Genomic DNA, 24,011 nt, shown 5'->3' on the forward strand with positions numbered 1-24,011 from the left:
CTTCATTTTATTTGTCCTCACAAAATATTACGAAGGGATGGAAAAGCATGGTTTCACATTTTAAATTACCCTTAAGGGATCAAAAGTCATATGAGAATAGAGATTAGCGAAATTAAGCAATGTTTATTTTTAAAATACTGAGGGGAGGGGCCGGCCCCATGGCACAGTGGTTCAGTTTGTCACGCCATGCTTTGGTGGCCTGGGTCCACAGGTTCAGAGCCCAGGCGCAGGCCTACACTACTCACCAGTCGTCAGCCATGCTGTCACGGCAACCCGCATATAAAGTGGAAGAAGACTGGAACAGATATTAGCTCAGGGCTAATCTTCCTTAGCAAAAAAATAAAAACACAATACTGAGGAGGATTCACCAGAGGACCTTTCCATGGAGAGCTGTGTGATACAAGCGTTCCACCTCACTCCACATGCGGGGGCCTCACTCTGGGGACACCCACGTGTTCTGTGTCTACTGAATCGTTATCAATCGCTGGAGGCCCCGAGGCTTACAGTGTTTGTAGCGTCACAGGAGACAGTGAGAAAGCACACTATAAACCGTATGGGGGGCGACTTTTTCTTTAACACTTGGAGTAAGGTAAGCAGGGAGGGAGCACTGAATCACTGGCTGCGCTTTGAGAACGGCTCACCTTGTCTGCCTCTCCTCCTGACTACACCTCTGCCGAACGAACGTGAGGCAGCAGCTACGGGGGCAACGAACCCCCAGCTAAGTGTTACTTAGAACGTAACTTCCTCTTGTGATTTTGCACTTCTGTTGGCACTGAATTATATCTGAGCACAAGCTAAAGACTGAACGCTACCAGGCAAGTCCAGTCTGGCGTCTGGCTCTGGCATTATAAAGCCTCAGAGAGAACTCGGAGAGGCAGAGCGAGAGCCGGAATGGCTCCCACGACTCCCATTCGAGAGATGGTTTTGTCTGAGGCCGCACAAAGAATCCAGGCAGTGCTGGGACTTAACTCAGGTCTTCTCATCCTAGCGGTGTCCCTTCCCCACACCATGCTGTTTATTTTAGCTTGGCTGTCAATATTTAAAAAGACATCTGTTTGAAACTGTTAGTTTTGCTCCAGTGCAAAGTCCAGAAGCTAAGAAAAACCCTCAAACAAGAATTACAACATGAACAGATAATCCCAAATCAACTCCACACGACAACAGCCCACGTCAAGTGCAGAGTCACGAGGGATACACGGCCTTGTCACAGACGTTGGGTTTTTTCGGCTTTATTGAGAGATAATTCACATATCATAAAACTTGCTCTTTTTATACAATTCAGTGTTACTTAGTATATTCACAGAGTTGTGCAACCACGATACAATCACTACATAATTTCAGAACATTTTCATCACCCCAAAAAGAAACTCTGTACCCATTAGCAAGCACTCCCCATCCTTCACCCCCGACCCCCTGCCAGCCCCTGGAAACCACTAACCTACTTTCTATTTCTATGGATTTGTCTATTCTGGACATTTCATACTAATGGAAGCCAGCAACACGTGGTCTTTCATGATTGGCTTCTGTCACATGTTGGTTCACACACTGGCCCCACACACGGAGGGCAGAGAGAGAAGGAAGAAAGAGGCAGACACTCGATGGGGAGGGGGCAGGTTTAATCAGTGAGGGAACTTACTGACGACGCTCGTCTTGGGCAGCTACAGACGACCTCCGCACTGCCCACCAGAATCTTCAAAGTTTATGTAGAGGCCTTAATGGGGTTCAGTGACCCGGATCATCCAGATGGTCTTGAGACTCAGTGCTCTCTCAAGGCCATGACCCTGAAAATGACCCCCGCTGTGGGAACGGTGGGGAGTGCGCATTCCAAGGACGGGGAGGGGTGAGAATGTTTCCAATGCCCAGTTCTTGGGTCAAGTGGCGGTCACGTCCTCTCGATTACCTCCTCCCACATCACTTAGTGTGTTTGCACGGTTCATTCATGTTGGAGCACGTATCAGGAATTCATTCCTTTTTATGGCTGGATAATGTCTCATTGTGTGGATACACCACATTGTCTTTATCCATCCACCAGCTGATGGACATTCAGTTTATTTCCATCTTTTGTCTATTATGAATAGTGTTGCTATGAGCATTTGTGTACAAATGTTTTTATGGACATGTTTTCAATTCTCTCGGGTAAATACTTGGGAATGGAAGTGCTGGGTTATGGTAACTCTATTTTTAATCTTTTAGAGGAACAGCCAGACTGTTTTCCAAAGCAGCCGCACCATTTTACATTCCCAGCAGCAGTGTAGGAGGGTTCCAACTCCCCACATCCCAGCCAACACTTACTATTGTCCACACTTTTGATCACAGCCAGCATAGTGGGTTGTGGTGGAGTTTTTATAACAAAAGTGACAGAAGACTCTGGGCAGGCACTCTCTGAGCAGCCACAGGGCCCCGTCACCCACTGGCAGCAGGACAGCGGACAATACTGACAGCACCGCCCTATCCTCTGCCTGTGGCTCCTTCCTGACAGTTAACGGCAGTGGTTCCCAAAATGTGGTCCCCAGAGCAGCAGCACCAGCAGCACCTGGGAGCCAGGAGGAAATGCCGAGTCTCAGACTCTGCCCGAGACCTCCTGAGTCAGAGGCTGTGGGGTGGGGACAGCTCCAGTGACCCCAGTGAGTCTGACGCCGCCTGAGCGCAGGGGAGGCAGAGTCTGCTGCACAGCGTCTTTGCCCCTCAGCGCCGGCTGTGACCACCTGGTTAGTGATGAGTAAGATGCACCAGATCCACCATCCCCTGCCAGTGACGATGACAGGGACCAAGGAGAGAGCCTTTTGAAGGATTCAATCATGCAACTCAGGTGGAAGGGCTTGACACCTGAAGGAGTGACACTACTGATGTAAAACGTTCACAGTAACTAATTTTGGACACAGAAAACTTAGCTGGAAGGTAAACAGGATTTTCACAAGCACCATCCAAGGCAGTAACCTAGATTAATTTCCCTCACACTTGCTGTTTGCAATATTCCTTATCCATTCAAAATTTCAAAGAGCATCTGTCATAGTTCTCCTCCAGCTCGTTGGAAGGAGGACGGCACAGGAGCTTCACAGAACAATGGTTCGAAACAGTAAAGATGCTCACCGACACCACGTGAAACAGGGCACAAATCCTCCGGACTCCGTCTGTTGATCACCATCTAAAAAAATGAGGAAAAAATGCTCTCTGGAGACTTACTTTATGTTTCTTTCATAGAATGCCATTTACAAACCTTCTCTCTATACATTTCTTACAAGCTTACAGATTCAGTCATTAGGGAGGGAGGCCTCTTTGCAGCGCCGTCTTTGTTACCTTCTTCAGATGCTGGTGAGACTCCTGCTTCTCTGCGTCTTCCTCTGGGAGAGACCAGCCTCGGAAAGTGAAGCCGGACTTGAGTCAAGGCGGGTTTGCTCTTGCTTAGCAACTTCCGCCAGGCCCCCAGGAGAGGGAGAACCCTCACGCGAGCCCGGGGACGCAGAACGAGAACCACACCACTAAACAGCAGCAAACTCCGTCGAAGCGGAATTGCTGCAACGGTTGCATTTGTTTCTCCACGCTCAGCCCTCCCTCGCTGGCCTGGTTTCATAGCATTTCTCTCGTTTGAGATATCATGGTGTCTCTGAGTAAGTTCCAAACCTTCTGATAGGTGTCCAGGACGTCCTGAGCAGTGGGTCTTTCTTCAGGAGCCTGGCTCTTACATGCCTTATGAATATCAAACAAATGGAATCGGACCATATCACTGCCTTCGACGTGCCCCAAAAGGAAACTGGTGATGTCTGGAATCTTCCAGATGTCGATCTTCTCATCATACGAGGGCATAAGATCATCACGAAAAGGCATGTCCTCTCCATAGGGCCACAGCTGCTCTGGAGCCACAAAATCGCCGTGCAGCTCCCTGTGGCCGCACTTCACCAAAGCCCCGGAGCTGCGGTTGAGCAGGGGCAAGGCGTCCAGGTCGTTCACCACGATGCTGAAGTTCCGCGTCAGCAGATACTGGGACAGCGTCTTGCGCAGGTCACTGGAGTCGCACATGACCAGCGTGCCCAGGGGGCTGTGGTGCAGGTAGCGGATGATGCTGACGTAGTCTATGGCCAGCTGCAGCCTGTGCTGCCACGTGTTCACGTTTTGGTACTTGGAAAGGTTGAGTGTTTCTTCCAGGTTGCTCAAGGCCCCTAAGGGGTGATATTCCGTAAGGACAGTGTTGTCTTCCTCACAGTAGCCCAGCAGCGTGACAACATGCTGACTCTGCAAGGATTTCAGCATCTGCAGCCCGTGGAGGAAATCATCTTTCAGCTCCAGGCTGGTGAGCCGTGAGAGAGCAACTTTGTGTTCCTTCCACTCAGACAGAAAGACCTGAAACAAAGCCACAGAGAACATCAAACCCGGAACCTTCACCTGCGTTAGTGAGCAGGGAAACTCAGCAAAATATCTTCTAAGTGCTGGATGTGGTGCAGAGGGTACGGGACTTAATGAGACACACGTCGAGGCTGAGAGTTGCTCTTAGGCAAGTTACAAAGGCCACCTAAGAGCAAACCACGGCGCTCAGTGAGGCAAGCGCCACGTCCATGTGGAAAGGCACAGGGCAGGAGGAGGAACCGACAGGTCAGGGTGCTGAGGGCCGACTGAGGAGGGTGTTGGAAGGCTGCCAGGAGTCTGTCTGAAGGACGGTCGGGGCTTGCAGAGGATGTGGAGAACAGGGAGTATGTTCCCCAAGAGGGGACTGCATGTGCAAAGGCACAGAGTGGCAGATAGACTGCCAGTTCCAGAATCCTGCAGCACCAAAGAGGAGGGGAGGGAGAAGCCTGGAGACGTGGTCAGTCGAGATCTGGAGAATCCTACATAGGGAGTCGAGCCCAGCCAGACCATCACACTTAACAATATTACTCATTAATTTTAAAAGGCAGCATAGTAAACCACAAACAGGAATAGTGCTATGTAGGGAAAAGACTTTTACACGGCCTGCGCCTTTGTGTTATTTCAGCTGTAAAAGCAGGAGCTGAAATGCCACCAGTCCTGGCAACCCCAGCCATCCTGGCCCACAGCTAACAGCAGAGCAATCGCACAGCCCTGCCTGCCTCTCAGTGTTTACTAGCTGGAAAAGGGCTGCAGGAAGCGCTGTCATTAAGAACGCTGCTCTGCTTAAATGCCCAGAGGGAGGCAGCAGCCTGCAGAAGAGAGGACAGGCTCAGATGTCAGGATGTCGCTGCCCTGGGCTGCTTCTGCCCCCAGCGCGCTGGCTCTCTCTCAGCTTCTACTTCTTCATCGTTAAAATAAAGGTTATGGTTTTTGAAAGCAATTTGGGACATTATTTATCAAGAGCCTTTAACATTTAAAGCTAAAATCTATCTAAGGCAATAATCTGAAATACATAAAAAGCTCTAGGAATAAAAATCAGGTATTACTTATAAAAACATAAATTGGAACCTACCCATCCATCAAAACCTGGGGGTAGTTCAGTTATGGTAGGACCACTCAGAAGAGTATTATGTGGTCAGCAAAATGCATATACTGAGGGAGCTTTCACAGACAAAAGTAACACTACAAATGAAAAAGGACATAAAATTATATGCAGTTCTAACTGCATAAAACAAGACAAAATTACATGGAAATCAAAGGAAACAGGCTAATATTTCAGTTCTCTTTATACAGTAAGATTCTGGATTATTTTTTTCTCTTACTTCTTTCGGTATTTCTTTGGTATTTTCCGACTTTTCCAGATGTATATTACTTTTATGTTTTAAAACATTTTTTTTATTGCAGTAACATTGGTTCATAACATTATATAAATGTCAGGTGTACAGTGTTATATTTCGATTTCTGTGTAGACTGCATCATGTTCACCACCCAAAGACCAATTACCAACCATCAGCACACACAGGTGCCTAATCACTCCTTTCGCCCTCCTTTCTCCCTGCTTCCCCTCTGGTAACCACGGATCCAATCTCTGTCTCTATGTGATTATTGTTGTTTTTATCTTCTATTTGTGAGTGAGATCACACAGTATTTGACTTTCTCCCTCTGATATTTCTCTTAGCATGATACCCTCAAGGTCCATCCATGTTGTCACAAATGGCCAGATTTCATTGTTTTTTTTTATGGCTGAGTAGTATTCCATCGTGTATATATACCACATCTTCTTTATCCATTTGTCCCTTGATGGGCACCTAGTTTGCTTCCAAGTCTTGGCTATTGTGAATAATGCTGCAATGAACACAGGAGTAGTATATATTATTACGCATTCGTGTTTTCATGTTCTTTGGATAAATACCCAGCAGTGAAATAGCTGGATTGTATGGTAGTTCTATTCTTAATTTTTTGAGGAATCTCCATACTGTTTTCCATAGTGGCTGCACCAGTTTGCACTCCCACCAGCAGCGTATGAGAGTTCCCTTTTCTCCACATCCTCTCCAATACTTATTTCTTGTCTTATTAATTATAGCCATTCTGATAAAACATTTTTTAAAAGAACTCAAAATATTATACCAAATGGCAGTAGGCTAGAGGACTTTGAAGATTTTTTTTGGATCTGAGAAGGGAGGTTCATTAATAGAAAAACTCAGCTAACTACAGTTGACCCTTAATATTCAAGAGAGAAATCTTTCAAGATCTTCTCAAAAAATCAAATTTGAGAAATTTTACTATGGATCATAATTTCTGTTAAAAAGCCATTTTGCTCTGGCTGCTACATTCACTAAAAGTTTCATGGATATATATATATATATATATATATAAATTTTTATAGGGAGCATATTCTCTCTACAGATCTGCATCAGCATTGAGTTTGACATTGGACTCTAATACCAAACCCTTATTTTTGTTGAGATCCATCACTTCCTAACACCCCTCTTCATGGTCCCCACCAGCACTGGCCGACCACTTTGGTTTTCTAGGCCCATTTTTCTCATAAACACAGCGATCACTCTAGGGACGCCGCTACAACTTATTTCTCCATTTATTCAACAATAAATGGTGGGGAAGCCCAACCACAGGCCTCGGGACTCACTCCTGAACCCTCGTTTACGTTGTTAATTTTTGTGCCTCAGATAAATGAAAGACTATTAAATATTATTTATTATTAAATATTATTAGTCTTTGGGATCACTCACAAATATCTGAAATCTCCAGTGTTAAATATTTGCAAGTCAGGGATTGCTTAAGAATAGTTTCCCAGCAATCTCCAATTTAGTTGCTTTTTAACATTTTCTAAAACTCTGTCATTTAGAGAAAACAGCATTACCTTTTTTAATTATAAAGTTAATCATGAATATTTTTCTTTGTAGAAATTCAGATACAGAAGGAGCAGATCTCCTCCCCCTGCATTTACTTCCCAACCCCAAGGAAACTCGTTAACTGGCTGGTTGGCGGCCTCCCAGGTGGTTTTCTGCACTTTTACACGAATTAATGGACACAGAAAACAGCACTGGAGCCTGTTACATAAAGTGGGATTAAACATCAATATATTGCAAGTGGTTTCTCCATCTAACCGATGCCTCAGAAATCTTTCCCCTATGTATATACAGCTCTAGGTCACTCTTTCGAAAGCTGCAGAATACTTCATAGTATGGGTATACTACCTATGCTGGTGTATTTTCAGTAAGGTTTTACATCATTTCTGTTTTAAAACTAAAGTAGAACTTAATAAAAATTTAGAAAATTTAGAATGGATGCTGTCAGAATAGCTTAGGTTCTTTTTCTCACACAGCTCTGTAATTTTGTATAGACCTTTAACATGACTTATGTGATCTATTTTTAAAGACTTGATGGAGGTTCAAATTATTCCCCATTTTTTTATTATTAACAACAGTGCTACAATGGATAGCCTTGTATCTACACCTCTGCGCACATCTGCAAGTGTTTTTATAAGCTAGGTAGGTAGACAGATTACTGAATGAAGAAAATACACAGCCATCAGTACCCTCCAAATCTGTGCCAACACGTACTTTCACCAGTCGTGTAGCAATCTGATGTTCTATAGCCTTAATCACACTCGGTGTCAGGAATCCTTGTAATTTGTGTCAATCTAATAGATGAAAACTATTTTACCGTTCCAATTTCTATTTCCCTGATTACTAATGAGACTCAGCACCTTTCATCTTCACTGGCATTTCTGTCTGTCTTCTGAAGAAAGCCTGTTCAATGTCCTTTTCCCAATTTTCTATGGGGTTGTTTGCTTTGTCCTTATTAATTTCTAGGAGCTCTTTCTATATTACCCATGTGATCCTTTATTGTAAATGTAAGGACAAATTTTAGAAAGTAATTATTTAGTTTATGTGGTCTTTTGTAGTACAGAGAATTTACCTATTATGTAGTCAAATCTGTCTTCATTCATTTAACAAGTACTTATGTCAATAAAAAAACAAATAAATCTCTGCCTCTCTGTAATTTACACTCTGATGCAGGAGACAGACAATAAAGAAAATAAACAGGGAATGTATAAAGTGTACTGGGAGGTGGAACGTGCTTTGGGAGAAATGAGTCAGGGAAGGGCTTACAATTTTCACAGTGTTGGAGGAGCTCTCACTGGGGGGACATTTGAGCGAGAAGCTGAAGGATGCAGAGGAATGAGCCGTATGCTATCTGAGGAACTACATCCCGGGCAGAAAGAACAGCAAGGGCAAAGGCCCTGGGGCGGGAGCACATCTCCAGGCTGCCAGGTCAGCAAGGCCAGGGTGGCTGGAAGGCTGAGCAAAGGGAATGGCGCAGATGCTGGCGAGAGTGTGCAGACCTCGTAAGGCCTTTCGGTTGCTGAAAGCACCGGCCTTTACTCAGAGTGAGACAGAGTGCCACTGGAGGGTTCCGGGAAGAGGAGGGACGCTATTTGACTTACAATTTAATAGCAGCACTCTGGCTGCTGTGTTGAGAACAGACTGAAGGGGGCAGGACTGGGGCAGGCGTGGAAGCAGACAGACCACTTCGGAGGCTGCTGAAATAATCTAGGTGCAAGATGATCGTGGCCTGGGTGAGGGGAGGGGATTCGGGTAGAAGTCTTAGGAGGGGTCAAATTCCGGATCTCTTCTCAGTGGAGAGACTATAACTTGCTGATGGATGGAACGTGGATGTGAGCTAGAGGCCAAGGATGTCTCCCAGGTTGGTGGTGTGAGCATGTGGACTGACGGAGTTTTCATTAACTGCAACAGGGAAGAATGAAGGAAGAGCAGGCTGCGGGGGACGATCTGGGACACACTGGGCTTGAGAAGGCTTCCAGACATCCCAGTGGAGAGGAAGACACGCAGTTGGACAGAAAAGTCTAGAGAGTTCAAGGCAGAGTCTCAGCTGCAGATAAACGCTAGAGACTGGATGTGGCCACCCAAGGAGCAAGTGTGGGAGAAGAAAGGCCCAAGGTTAAGAGGGATGAGGAGGTGGAGCCTGCAAAGTGGACACTGTGACTGCATACTTTTAAATATACAATTCATGTAACATCTGTTCTCCAGACAGCCCTAAGCATTAAAAACAGACCACATAAAATCCTGTTAAAGGTCACACAAAACCAGAGGGCTCCAGGGTGACATAAGAGAAAGAATCAGACCTACTCTTCTGACAGCACCCAACCCAAATTTTATGGCTCTTTAATGTACCATACTGTAATTTTAAAGGAAAAAGCACACAACTGTAAAAACTCTAACAGTGATTTGAGACCACTAAAGGCATCCTCACGAGCTGGGCACACAGATGATACATGAGGCCACACAGCCTTCTGCTCAACCCAGGTCAAAACACAGTGTGACCTGAATCAGGCTCTGGCTGCCCCCAGCAAAGGGGCTGGGTCTGCTACCTTCTGGAAGAATTGTCTCTACACAATCTTTCTTCTTCCTCACTAGTACTGTTACCCCAAATCTACGTTTCCGAACATGGGCAGCCCCAGGAGACGTGGGTATTGCTGTCTTGAGATGGCCGGCAAGGCATCTATCTGGTTCTTTTAATGCAATCTTGGGCTTAAAAATCTAAAAGGGATGAATCCCAATTGTTATCCCCAGGGAATAAGACTGGGGACAGGGGGAGCAAGAGGTAGGAGAGGGCAACTTCTACTTGGTACTTTGCCTCCTTGTGACTATTTGAGTTGAATGTACTGCTTTTATAATTAAAAAAAAAGAAAGAAAAAGCAGTGTGTCAACCTGTCCGCCACAAACCAGTTATCTCATTCGGAGGCAAGGCTGCATACAGCTCCAGGCAGAGGTCACTTGCCCCAGTTCCAAACGCAAATCAAAAATACAGTCTGGGGAAAGCAGCGGGTAGCAGAGCGACTGTATGCAGATGAAACCATCAAAGCTCAGTGACATTTTCACATCTTGAGGTGACGGCAGGGTAGCTATTCTGGTTTAAACCCGACTCAGCCTGAACTAAGGCAGTCTGACTTCCAGCCTGTCACCCATACATTGTGCATCTGCTTCAACCATTAAGATAAGGATGCATTAAACCTTAGTCCAAAGGAAAAGACCGCGGTGTGAAGACGAGGATGAATACTTCCTTCCCTATGTGCCAGCACCAGTGTTCCCGAAGACAGGCTCCCTTTCCCAGCAGCAGGGCCGTGCTGACCCGCTGACCCGTAACTGAGCATCTCTTCAGAACTTTGAGGATTACGTATCTTGGGCGTGTGTGATGTATGCTCTTTGTTCTAAAAAGGTATAAACTGTACTGAAAACCATGCTTCCCCAGAACACTTCCTCCTTTGTGGAGACTGCCTTCCCAGGGTACAGTCCTCAGCCTGGCTCAAGGAAAATTCGCCTTACCCCTCCTGTCTATGGAATGGTGAGTGGTTATTTGCACTGACAAAAGCCAACATTTTATTTTATGTGGATTCAGCTCATGAGCCTTTGTGTTCTGGCCCTTAAAATGTGTTCTTTGAACCAGGCACCAGGCTGGATGCTGAGGACACACCCTCTATGCCCTCAGAGGACTCAGTTATAACAGAGACAACAGGGGCCGGCCCTGTGGCCAGGTGGTTGAGTTCGGGCGCTCAGCCTCTGCAGCCCAGGGTCTCTCCGGTTTGGATCCTGGGCGCCGACATGGCACTGCTCATCAGGCCACGCTGAGGCTGCGTCCCACACCCCACAACTAAAAGAAAAGCAAAAATCACCACAACTATGAAGGGGGGGGCCTTTGTGGAGAAAAAGGAAAAATAAAATCTTAAGAGAGACAACAAAGCAGATGGCAGAGGAGAGCTCCCGACGGTGCGGCTCAGACAGAGGCGACAAAAAAAACCCTCTTGGAGAAGGGCTATCTGAGCTAAGGCCTGGACGACGAGGAGCTGGCCACCGCCACACCAGAGATGGAGGAAGACAGCTGTCGGGCAGAGGAAGGCAACAGCCAAGGCCCCGAGGTGAGAAAGACCTTGCTCTTGATGAAGAAACAAATGAAAAGACGGGGTTGGCCCGTGAGGGCGGGGCCGCTGGGGTGTGGAGGAGGCGGGGGTGGGGGTGTGGGCGCGGGTGGGGGTGTGGGCGGGGCCCTCTGGGGAGTGGCGGGGGTGGGGCCCCCGGGGAGTGGAGGAGGTGAGGGGGGCGGAGGGGGACGGAGGGGGGCGGAAGGGGAGGTGGCAGACGCCCATCCAGATCAGGGAGGGTGTGGCAGGTCTCAGTAAGAGGTGTGGCCTTTTTTCCTAAGGACAATGGGAGGCCACCAGAGGGGTTTTAGAGGAAGAGAGCGGCAACATCTGAACTGTGCTGAGGGGCCGACTGCCTGGTGGTGGGGCAGGGCGGAAGTAGAAGTGGGGAGACCCCTTCCAAGGAAGAGCTGATGGTGACTCGCTGCAGTGCGTCAGGGGTGAGAGAGATCATGGAACCAGTCTGATACGTTTTGAATATATAACTGACAGAACTTGCTCCTGGCTTAGTTAAGGTGGAGAGGGTGAGAGGACTCTAGACGACTCCCAGGTTTGGGCTCAGCAGCTGGGTAAGAAGTGATGGCATTTCCTGAGATAAGGAAGGCTGGGAGAACAGGTTTCAGAGGGGGAAATTATCAGGAGGACATGGACGCTCCAGACACCCCTGGGCAGAGATATCAAATAAACAGGTGGATACACAGACCTGTGGCTCCGGGGAGAGGGGCAGGCTGGAGAGACAAATTTGGGAGTCGTCAGCATATAAAGAGCAATGGAGCTAGATTACATCACCTAAAGAGGACAAGAGGAGGATCCAGGAAGGAATCACGAGGAAGAAGCTTTCTCATCCTCAACCCTATCGACATTTTGGGCCCGATGATTTCCTGTTGAGGGTGAGCGCCATCCTGTGCACTGTAGGATGTTTTTCGCAGCATCCCTGGCCTCTACATACTGGATGCCAGTATCACCTCTTCCCTCCACTGTTATGACAACCACAATTGCATCTCCCTTTATTGCTAATGTCCCCCCGAGGAGCAAATCACCTCTGGCTGAGAACCACTGATTTGGAGGCAAGAGAGGGAACAGACGCAGCAAAGGAGAGGAATTAGGAACGGCCAGTGAAGGAGGAGGTGCCCTGCGGCTCAGGGGTGCAAGGACAGGGGAGGAGCCAACCGGATCACGGGCTGCGGAAAGACCAAGTGAGAGGAAGCCAGGGCGACATCTGACCTGGAGTTTTTGTTGCGAGCCTTGCAGAAGAACGATGAGGACAAGAGCCATGGAATCTCTGCTGCTGGGTGAAGTGGGGAGTGGAGACAGGGCGGAGTATCAGACAGTGAGAACATCATGGGATTGATACCCTGGGGATCCCGTGAGACTAAGGTATTCTGGAAGCAGGGGTGCAGACAGAGAGAAGAGGAGGTCAGAGAGTGGGGCGTGCAGAACTTCGGTTACAGAAATTCCTGTGGAGAACCCTATGCCTCCTGGCTTGGAGCGTCAGCGAGGAGGGACACCCGTGTGGAGAGGTGGTGGTGGCAGCAACGGGACAGTGCTCCATGCAGGGGCAGTTCAAGTAAGTGCCTCCATGGAGGAAAGGAGTCTACCCTGGGCCAGAACCCGCACAGGTTCTGGGGTTTCCAGGGGGGCAAGACACACATGGCTCCTGACAATGCTCGAAACACTTTTGCCCTGAGGGCAGGTTTTAGTCAAAGAAAGAAAAAATCAGTGTATCAGCCTTTTTAGTCACCCTTCACTTTAACAAACAAAACTCCATGACTCAGAGTTGGTACCCATAGTGTCAAACCCCATATTCGGATGGGCATCCTTTGGAGAGTTCCCTAAAATCAAATCTGCCCTCAAACAACGATTTGTCACCATCGAAACTACCCAAAAACACATCCTTCAGGGTAAAACGCAATTCTGAAAAAGAAAACTCCAAACACTTTCTGAGCGACCGCAAGGACACGGAAACGTGCGGGCAGGCCCGCGAGGTGAGGTGCCCGCCTGGAAGGCGACAGAGGGCCGGCTCCAAGTCCCCTCCTCTGCCTGCATCGCTCCTGGCGATTTCTCCACGTCCTAGTGCTTTCAGTACCTCCCATATCTGTATCCCTGCCCTGCCCTCGCCCCGAATGCTTGACGTGTGCACCCACCCAGCCGCCTGAGTCTCCACTGGACATCTGAACAGCCTTAACGTGTCCACCTCACGCAGACACAGAATCTCTCCCTTCCCATCTTCCCTGTGCCCTGTTGCTCAGGCCAAGAACCTGGTAGTCACCCTCTCCTCCTCTTACAACCCACATCCACCCTATGGGAGGTCCTATGGGCTCTGCCTTTAAAATACATCCAGGGGCTGGCCCGTGGCCGAGTGGTGAAGTCTTCGTGCTCCGCTGCGGCCGCCCAGGGTTTCACTGGTTCGGATCCTGGGCGTGGACACGGCACTGCTCATCGGGCCATGCTGAGGCGGCGTCCCACATGCTACAACTAGAAGGACCCACAACTGAAATATACAACTATGTACTTGGGAGATTTGGGGAGAAAAAGCAGAAATTAAAAAAAAAGAAGACTTGCAACAGTTGTTAGCTCAGGCGCCAATCTTTAAAAAAAAAAAAAGATCCAGAACCCACTGATTTCTCGCTACATCCACTGCTGACACCCTTGTCAAGCCATGACCATCTGTTACCTGCAATACTTAACTGACCCTCCACCTTGGCCAAGCCTCTGCCCTCTCCACACAGGTCGGACCACCTCATCCCTCACCTGAAACTGCTCCCATGATGCCCCAGTCCTCCCAGGCCCAGCACAACGTAGCCACCCCTCGGCCCTGCTCTGAGCTCCTATGCTGTCAGCCCTTCCCATCCTGGCCTCTGGTCACACTGGCCCCCTCCTCAGCCCCAGACAACCAGGCATGTTCTGTCATGGGGGCCCTGCTGGTACCCATCTTTCTTACTGGAACATCTTTCCCCAAATATCCACAGGGCTCACTCTGGATCACTCTGCCCAGCGAGAGTAACAAGCCCACAACTCTTTTCTTGCCCCGCTCCGTCTTCACAGCATGTATCACTAACATATTTTATTACACATCTGTCTCTTATTTTCTTGATTGTCTGACTCCACTGCTAGAAAGCAAGCTCCAAGGGTCCTTAGTTCGTTCACTGCCACACCCCTAGCACCCACAACAAATGAATCAGTCAGTTACCTTGTTTTATGGTTTCACTTTATATAAATTCCCTTCCTTCTCCTGCTGCAGGCCCACACACGCATTTTCTGCCTGCCTCTCCCAGTCACTCAGCGCATCCTCACAAAGGAACTGTCTTTGTTCAGCCATCCTTAACTGGCTTCCAGTCACTGTTTCATCAGCAGCCTCAGCCACCACGAAACGACGACTGCCAAGACACAGCATAAACCGGCTGCTGACAAGACAAGGGCTCTTGAAGCTTCAATTTGAGAACTGAATTCACCCCTTTGGTTTCTCTTTTTCTTTTTTGAGGAAGACTGGCCCTGAGCTAACATCCGTGCCCATCTTCCTCTACTTTATATGTAGGACGCCACCACAGCATGGCTTGATAAGCGGTGCATAGGTCCACACCTGGGATCCAAACTGGCGAACCCGGGGCCACGAAAGCAGAACATGCGAACTTAACCACTGCGCCACCGGGCTGGCCTCTGGTTTCTCTTTTTAAAATAAAAAACTTTAAAACATCAATATACCATCATCATAGAGTTTGAAAAACAAGAGTGGAAAAAATTGCCCATAATCTTCCACCATAGCACAGTTTCTATCATTCTTATAATTTTCTACATAAATACATAATTTTGCAGTTGGAAATAGTGTATTGTACAATTTTGTATTTTGCTTTTTTCACTTATCACCGTAAGATTTGTTTCACGTTGGTACATGGGGTTCCTAACTACACTTAATGGCTGCAGAATATTCTACCAAGTGGCTGGACCATCGTCTAAATAAGCGGTCCCCTGGGTCATTGTTTCCAGTTTTCTACCACTACATATGGCAAAGCAAAGTATCCTTGAGGCAGGTAGCTTTTTCCCTTCCTTTGGACTATTAGGATAAAGTCTCAAACGTGAGATTACTGGGCTCAAGGGGAGAAACATTCGATGGCTCTTAACACACAACACCAAGTTGCTCTCCCGGGGCACCCGTGGGCGCTCCCAGGGCGGCGCGGCGGGAGCTCGAGGACTCACTCTCTTCACGGCTCCTTCCCCGACGCGCCTCAGCTGCCTCACTTCTGTCCTCAGCTCCTCGCAGGACAGCCACGGGGAGCAGTTCTTCATCTGTCCCATTCTGAAGTAACCGTAGGGACAGCGGCCTGGGGCCCGTCGAGGGGAAATGAAGAAGCGGTCGAGGCAGAGGTAGAGGAGTGCGTTCATGAGGGCCACGGCCAGCAGCAGCCCCACAACTGGGGGCACTTCTCTGTGGGGGGGAGCTTTTCTACCATCCTGGGGCTTCTTTTCCATGTTGTTATCCTCTGTAATTTCCTAGAGTATAAAATGAAACAAGAAGTAATACCAGTCCATTTTGATTTCCATTAAGGTGTTCTGATGACAAGGACTGAAGGTGCCAACCCTCTCACGCCTCTGATGCTCACAGATCCTGCTCCCTTTAGCGTCATCGTGAGGACTAAAGAAGGTACTGAATACCAGGCTCATCCTAAATGTTCAGTCTCACCTGTGTCCATAAGCATTGTTTTTTATTACTGACCACAGCCTGGGTTCATCTATTTTAGGTTCAATGAGAAGGGAGAGGTGTGTGTCTGACTTCGTCTTTGTCTCTCCCACAGCAGTTTGCACTGAGCGGACATTCAATGAACAGTTACTACAATGAAAGCAAACTGTGCATTTGTTAGTCGAGTGGGGCCGGGGAGGAAGATGGAAAAGAAGAGCAGTAGGAGATGAGCGAGGGTGGTGGGTGCGGGCTGGACTGAGGGCCTCCTGAACCTGGCTAAGAAGCGGGGATGTTCCCTGGGAGACACTCCAAAGCTCCATGATGTTTTTAAGAAGCCAAGGCTACTCTTCAGCCAGTGGGCAAGGTGCATTTCGGGTGGAAGAGACCAAGGCTGGGAGACTGGTCGGGGGCCCCGCCAACAATCCAGGACAAGAGCGGATGAGTACGTGAGCTGGAATGACAGCGGTGAGAACGGAGAGAAGAGGACGTGGAGGTGACCCCCGCACCAAGCAACCACTGACGAGGTGCACGCTCCCCATCGCCTGCACTCCGGCTTGAGCACTGGAGCTGGAGGAGGCCTGCGGGGAGGCAGGTACCGCTGCCCTAACCGTCATCGGACGGTGGAGGGCCGGGGAGGGGAGGGCTGGGGAAGGACCCTGGACAGTGGGTGCCTGACCCAGGCTGCAACCAGAGAGGAAGTGTGTCGGTACTCTGACAGGGGGTTTGGCCGCACTAGTGTGTGCCAGCTGAGCATCAGCACCGGGGTGCATGGGGGACACTAGTGACAGAACTGACCCTGTGCTTCTTGTGTCTGAGACACCTCTGACAGGAACCATTCCCTTCCAGGGGCGTCTTCCTTCTCCCAGCTCAGGTCTCCAGCCAGACGCCTGGGTCAGTCAGTGTTCCAGTCGGTCCCAGGCACTGGTTTGAAAGTGCTCTGCCACAAAGCACCAAGAATGAGGGGTATTAAATAAAAATTGCAACTCTGCACACAGACAAATGGCAACAGTCCAAATGGAAGTGCCTGTGTCCCTCAGGCTTTGAGCCCGGGAGCCGCAGGGAAGGCCTCCTGCAGCCAGCCCGGGCGCTGTCGCTGAACCCTGTCAGCCTGTCTGGGCTCAGAGCCCTCATCCCCTCACAGCCTCTCTTTGGCCCCAGTTGGCTCCCTCCACCGCCATCACCATCTTCCGGCCACTCACTCATTCAACACAGACTAAGCAGCTGCTACGTGCCAGCCCTGCTCTAGGCACGGGGGTAAAAGAGTAAATAAAACAGACGGGGTTCTATCCTCCTGGAGCTTAGGGGGAAACGAGCAGGGAAGACAGACAATCAACAAGGAAACAAAAGTTTATCATCATGTCTGTGAGGAAGGTTCAAGGACAGAGAATACCAGGGAGAAGATTCCCTGAGCGGAGCAGTCCCAGAAACCTCTCTGAGCATGAGACCGGGAGCCAGGGCCAGCCAGGAACAAAATCAGGACTAGACAGCTCTTTCCTTCCCGCTTCTGGAGGAAGCCAAGTCCACCTGCCTCCCCTTGAGCTGGGGCAACAGACCCTGATGGAGCCGGCCGCCAGTCACCAGGAAACGGCATTTCTCCTAAGGACCGCTGCCACTAGTGCCCAACAACCCTCTTCTGTGAAGGACGACTGCTTTCACACTCACTGAGAAACTATGTTCTCGAAAATCCCGGATGAGCAGGAAGGCTCCGGCTCGAGGCCTGGTGAGGAGAAGGGAGCGTCCCGCTCCTGCGCGGAGGAGCCGAGTCGCTCTGGCACAGAGCAGGCGCCTCTCGTCCAGCCCCGGCCAGAGCTGCAGACCAGCAGTTTCCGGAAACGACACTGCACATCTATGTGGACCTTGCAGTGTCCCAGGAAACCGACCCTGGGGTCCGCTTTGCAGTCAGACTGATCCTAACCTGTTTACAGGCAGCCCTGCTTGGCTTTGAGCCCATGCAAACCCCGCTTTGTTCAGCTTTGGCCTAAACCCCACCTGGTCCCCAATTCTGTGAGAGGCTCTTTCCTCTGCCTGAGACCCCAGGTGCGATGCTGTGCTGTCTCGCTCTCTGCAACAGCTCAGCAAACCTGCCAGGCTCGCCCCACGGCCCCTCTCTTCAAACTTGTGTCACCTCCTCCCCCACCCTCAGCTGATGGCCTTGTCTCCTATTTTCCCAAGAACAGAAGCCATCAGAGCACGGCCTCCAGCCCTGGCTCTGGGCCTATGCGCAGCCCGCTTCCTCCTGCCTGCTCGGGTCGCCGCCGCGCAGTCCCTCCTTCGGCTCCTGAGTCACGCCCTGACTCCTCCATCACTCCAGCACCCTCTCCTCACCCCACCTTCCCTCCACTTACTGCCCTGGTTCTCTCTTCCCTCTTCAGCAAACTCCTCAGAAGGGTAAGGATACTCACTCTCCAGCTCTCTCTGCAACTCATTTCTCTCAAACTCACTGCTACTCCCCCCACTGACCCTGTCACTAAACGCTAAACAGCAGTCAGTCCGCGGCCCGGCCTGACGTCTCAGCAGCATTTGGCTCATCACTCTCTCCTCGAAATGCTGTCTTCCCCTGGACCCAGGAAGCTGCACCTGGCAGCTCCTCGAGTCTTGGGCCTAAACGCGGGAGTGCCCAGGGCTCAGACTCCACGGTGACTCTCCAGACCCACGACTCTCCACCTCCACCTGCAGCAGCCCCCAGATGCAACGCTCCAGCCCGGCCTCGCCAGCACGCTGGACCTGCCTCCCTCACACCTCTGTCTGGATGTCTGATGGACAACTCAGAAATGATATTTCACCTCAACAATAAAAAAACAAATAACTCAATTCAAAAATGGGCAAAGGACTTGAATAGATATATTCAGACAAGATTCAAACAAGATATACACATGGCCGATAGGCATGTGAAAAGATGCTCAACACCCTTAGTCGTCAGGGATACGCAAATCCAAACCTCACCGAGATGGCACCTCCCGTCCACTCGGACGGCTGGAATCAGAGTCAGATCACAACAAGTGTTGATGGGGGTGTGGAGAAACTGGGACCCTCACGCACTGTTGGTGGCAATGTAAAATGATGCAGCCACTGTAGAAAACAGTCTGGAAGCTTCTCAGAGGGTTAAACATCGAGTCACCATAGGACCTAGCAATTCCACTGCTCGATGTATACCCAAGAGAACTGAAAACATACCTTCATACAGACACTTGCACACGAATGTCCACAGCAGTGTTTTTCACAACAGCCAAAAGGTGGAAATACCCCAAACGTCCATCAAGTGACAAATGGATAAATAAAACATGATATATCCATACAATGGAATATTCCTCAGCCATAAAAAGCAGTAAGGCACTAATACCTGCAGCAACACAGATGGACCTTGAAAACATGATGCTCAACGAAACAGGCCAGACACAAAAGCCACAAATCATATAATTCTATTTATATGAAATGTCCAGAACAGGCAAATCCATAGAGACAAAATAGATTAGTGGTTGCCATGGGCCAGGTGAAAGGGGCAATGGGGAGTGGCTGCTAGTGGCTAGAGGATTTCTTTTGGAATGAAAATGTTCTGGAATTAGACAGTGGTGATGGTGGCACAACCTTGGGAATATACTAAAAATCACTGAATTGTACACTTTAAAACAGCAAATTTTATGGTATGTAAGTTATATCTCAACTTAAAAAGATAAAAATACTTCCCAAACTCAATGTCTGCTCTTTCCCCCCAAATTCTCTACTCACTGTGTTCACAATCTCTGTAAGTGACAAGTCTATGCTTCCCGTTAGCCCGGCCAGTGAGGCCGCAGGTGAAGGGTCAGCACGGCAAGCCTGCTTCCTCTATGCAGGAAATTCTAGAAGTAATGGACTCTTCTGCAGAAGAGCATTCAATACAGCTTTTCCTAATTAACAACAGGAAACGCCACTTTGCTTATCACCCATCAAGAGGTGCTCAGCAAACCAGCTCCAGCTTCACTCAACATGCCCCTCTCCTAGAAACGAGGCCACCTGCTCAGCCCACCGCCGTGGTCTTTCCAGCCATACCCGTCAACCTGATGGCTGCCTGCTCACCTTTCTCATCAAGAGTCCAGGCCTGCATCTTTCTCTCCAGCCCATTCCCTCCCATCATCTTCAGGGACTTTAACCGAAAATATAACGACTTGTACCACTCAGCCTCACGCACGGTCTCAGGAGCTTTTCCACCAGTACCCAATCCTTAGAACATGCTCTTAAATGAATGAAACAACCGCCTTCTCTTCTACAACACTCAAAGTGACCAAGTGTGCCTCAACTTAGACCTCAAGTCGGGGACTAGCAAACTTTTTTCTATACAAGGCCAGACAGTAAATATTCAGGTTTAGGGGCCAGAGGCTAAAATTGAGTGGGGGCCACATCACTGTGGCTTGTGGTGCACTGAGCAGCAGTGCAAAGCGGTGAGAGGCCACATGCTGTCTACTGTCTCTGTCACAGTTATTCAACTGACGCCAGAGAGCAAAGGGAGCCTCACACTATGTAAACCAATGACCACGGCTGTGTTCTAGGAAATCTTTATTTATGGACACTAAATCTGAATTTCATATAGTTTTCATGTGTCACAAAAGACCGTCTGTCTTTTGATTTCCCCGCCAACTTTTAAAAAGGTGAAAAGCATTCTTAGCCTGCAGGCCATACAAAAATGGGTGGGGGGTAGCAGCTGGCCAAGGCCTGCGTAGGTGGTGATACTCCTGCAGGCCTGTCACAGGCCATCTACCCATCCTAAGTATCCCATGTGATCGCATCCCCACTCACATGGGTGCCCAGGTAAACGCTGCTGATTTCCACGTCTCCACCGTGGCCCAGATCTTTCTCCTACACTTCACCCAGCTGGCTCCTCGAGATCGGGGACGTCTCTCTCCTGCCCCCAGCATGCCCCTTCTCCAGGGCTCCCTCTCTGTGACAGGCACACAGCACACCCACTTGCTCAAGGCACAGAACAGGTGACTTGATTCCCCCTCCTCTAACCTCTAAACCAATCAGTCACCGTCTACCGCGATTCCATCCCCCAGATGTCTCTCCAGTCTGCTCCCGCCTCCCCTTCCCGGTGCCCCCACCCTGGTCCACGCCACCAGCATCTCCTACCTGGGCTTCTGCAACACTTTCCCCCATGGTCTCCCACTTCTTTCTCTTCGCCAATCCATTCTCCACATAGCAAAGAGGATCTTTTTCCCTTTCCTGAAATGTTTCAAGCACAAGGAAAATTACAAAATAAGATCCTGAGCATTCATCCAGCTTCGTCAAGTAACACTGCATCAGATTTTCTTAAGATCTTTTTGAGAGAAGTAAAACATTACATATAGAGCTGAAGGCCCTTTGGACCCCTCCCAGTCTTATTCTGCTCCCTCCCAAGTGATCACCATCCTCAAGCTGGTGCGTCAGTAGTTCTCAAACAGTGGGCCCTGGACCTGCTGAGCAGCATCACCTGGCAACTCTCGAGAAATGCAGATTGCAAACCCTCACTCAGACCCACAGAATCAGAAACTGTGAGGCGGAGCCCAGAAATCTGTCTCAACAAGTCCTCCAGGTGATTCCCGTGCTGCTAAAGTTTGAGAACCACTGGTGCATGTAATTCCCACACAGGCTTTTTATCTTCACCACATAAGTATGTGCCCAAAATAACAACGCATAATATATGTCTGTTTTCAAGCTTTATACAAGTGGTATTGTACTGTATATGCCCTTTAGCAACTTGCTTTTTTCAAAGCTCAACATTGGTTGTAAGGTTTATCCAAGTACACTCATGAAACTCTAGTTTGCCATTTTTTCTTTTCTTTTTTTGGTGAGGAAGATTGGCCCTGAGCTAACATCTGTGCCAATCTTCCTCTTTTTGCTTGAGGAAGATTGTCACTGAGCTAACGTTTGTGCCAACCTCCTCTATTTTATATGTGGGATGCTGCCACAGCATGGCTTGACACTCGGTATGTGGGTTCGCACCTGGATCGGAACCTGTGAACCCCAGGCCACCGAAGCAGATCGAGCAAACTTAACCACTACACCACCAGGCCAGCCCCATAATTTGCCATTTTTGATCATCTAACTACACCACGACTAGCGAGACAAGTTTGCACACACCTCTGTGTGTACATGTGGAAGAGTTTCTCTGGCAGACACAGTGATCATTCGCAAGGACAAATCTGATCACCTCTTTGCTTAAAAACATTTAACAGCCCCCCTGTGCCCTCAGGATAAAGTCCAAACTCCCATAAGGCCCTCTGAGATCCAGCCTCTGTCCCCCTCTCCAGACCCCTGCCTGCACCCTATGCCAGCCCCTGTGCTCTCCTCAGTCCTTGAAGGACTCTCCCTGGGATGCCCAGGCGTGGCACAGTTTCTTCTTTTTTTGAGGAAGATTAGCCCTGAGCTAACTACTGCCAATCCTCCTCTTTTTGCTGAGGAAGACTGGCCCTGAGCTAACATCCATGCCCATCTTCCTCTACTTTATACGTGGGACGCCTACCACAGCATGGCTTTTTGCCAAGTGGTGCCATGTCCGCACCTGGGATCCGAACCAGCGAACCCCATGCAGCTGAGAAGCAGAAAGCGCAAACTTAACCGCTGCGCCACTAGGCTGGCCCCACGGTGTTCCTTCTTCCTCGAGTGTGAGCTCTGGGAAGACTGTCTGCCTTTTTATGCACCCCTGTATCCGTGGTGGGTGGCATAAGTTAGGGACTCAGCAAAAAGGCACTGACTGCCTGACCACTCAGCCTTCCGTCTTCAGGGCCTCAGGCGCCTAGGCTGCTTCCTCTCTCCCGTGCTCTCACCCCGCTGTGCGGTCTCCATCTCTTCAGGAGCCTGTCCTCTGACCCCGTCATCCACCACCTCCTGCACTCTGACTTCACCAGCCCAAACCTCACGGGTGATCCTTCCAGCCCTCAGCCCTCCTTGCCGCTGACCTTCCACTGATGCCACCTTGCCACCAGGGGAAGATTCAGCTTTTACAGGGTCTGAAGCTTACATAATTTTTTCTCTTTTGGAAGGATACCGCTTTCTTCATTTCCACTCAAAGGCTGTAAACATCAAATGTAGGGCTCTAGAAATTCATATTTTCTAATCTACATTAGATCTCCAACATTACCCAGTTACCCATTAGCCGTGAATGCATTTCCTGTCGACTCTGCAGGTATGTGCCTCACAGCCGTTCGACTGTCCCCAAGTCCTCACCGCCACTTCCGAACCCTCGCTCAGCAAAACACTCGTCCAGAAACGCAATTTTCACACGGTGCCAACCTCACACCAATTCTATGGAGTAGATGTAATTAATATTCCCGTGTCAAAATAAGAGACTTGAGTCCGAGCTGAAATGGTTTATCCAAGGGCCCTAAACCGTCCATGCAGGAGCCAAGTTTTCCGGCCTCGACCCCACATTCCTCCTCCGCCTCCCGCCATGGTCGGCGCGGCGGCGCAGGGCGCGCCCGGTCCCCACGGCGGGGTCCCCACGGCGGGCTGCCCGGCCGCGCCCCGGAGGCGGGCTGAAGGGACTGCCTTTGCCCAGAAATAAGCAAAAAGACACAAAGCTACTCGTTCTTAAAAATACCCTGCCAGTTAAGGAATAACGATTGTGGGGCCAGCGGGTAGGAGAAATCAGGCACTGTTTAGACAGACACAAAAGACTCCCGACATTCACGGGAAAAAGCTGGTAACTGGCAACCACGGCTGTACACTCAGAGCTTAACTTAAAACCAACAGAAGCAACGGAACAGAATTCGCTTCTACCAATTTACAGAAATTTCACACAATCAAAGAAGAAATGGGTTAGCGTCGCCCAACACAAAATAGGGACAGAATCCCACTGTGCCAACACAGCACGGGGCACAGGGACGGATCGCTTCCACGACCCGGACGCCTGCTCACCGCCGCAGGCTCCACCGCACGGCCAGGCGGCGGCACCGGCCCCGCGGGCCCGGGACGGGACGGGAGGGGAGGGGACGGGAGGGCCGGCCCCCCCCCCCCCGCCCGCGGCATGCCCCGCCCCCCCCGCCCCCCCCGCGCGCCCCCAGCCCGCCCGCCGCTCCTCCC

The 24,011-nt window shown here is 49.7% G+C and overlaps 1 protein-coding gene across 6 annotated transcripts; it reads right to left on the minus strand.

Annotated features, from left to right (window-relative positions):
* Positions 1-977: 977 nt before the first annotated feature.
* Positions 978-23,908, minus strand: POMK (protein O-mannose kinase). Of its 6 annotated transcripts, XM_046648476.1 has the most exons (5): positions 23,071-23,901; positions 21,081-21,173; positions 16,776-16,917; positions 15,500-15,793; positions 985-4,338 (listed from the first exon to the last, which is right to left on the minus strand). In XM_046648476.1, exons 4-5 carry the CDS (start codon positions 15,770-15,772, stop codon positions 3,568-3,570), a joined length of 1,044 nt encoding a protein of 347 aa, XP_046504432.1. In that variant the 5' UTR covers positions 15,773-15,793; positions 16,776-16,917; positions 21,081-21,173; positions 23,071-23,901; the 3' UTR covers positions 985-3,567. The 6 variants fall into 6 exon arrangements, with proteins under 6 accessions (XP_046504427.1, XP_046504429.1, XP_046504428.1 ...); XM_046648471.1 differs by lacking the exons at positions 16,776-16,917; positions 23,071-23,901 and adding an exon at positions 22,071-22,133 and having other exon boundaries at positions 978-4,338; XM_046648473.1 differs by lacking the exon at positions 16,776-16,917 and having other exon boundaries at positions 979-4,338; positions 23,071-23,908.
* Positions 23,909-24,011: the final 103 nt, after the last annotated feature.

The sequence above is a fragment of the Equus quagga genome, chromosome 22 (genome assembly GCF_021613505.1).
Source record: "Equus quagga isolate Etosha38 chromosome 22, UCLA_HA_Equagga_1.0, whole genome shotgun sequence".
Classification (NCBI taxonomy): domain Eukaryota; kingdom Metazoa; phylum Chordata; class Mammalia; order Perissodactyla; family Equidae; genus Equus; species Equus quagga.

Excerpts from the sequence above, each read along its gene's own strand:
- POMK (XM_046648471.1), bottom strand. The coding sequence starts at position 22,118 with ATGATCACTGTGTCTGCCAGAGAAACTCTTCCACATGTACACACAGAG. Across the intron at positions 15,794-21,080 it reads AAAGTGTTGCAGAAGCCCAG|GAAATTACAGAGGATAACAA; the intron begins GTAGGAGATGCT and ends TTTATACTCTAG. Across the intron at positions 4,339-15,499 it reads GGGAAGGAGCCGTGAAGAGA|GTCTTTCTGTCTGAGTGGAA; the intron begins GTGAGTCCTCGA and ends GCTTTGTTTCAG.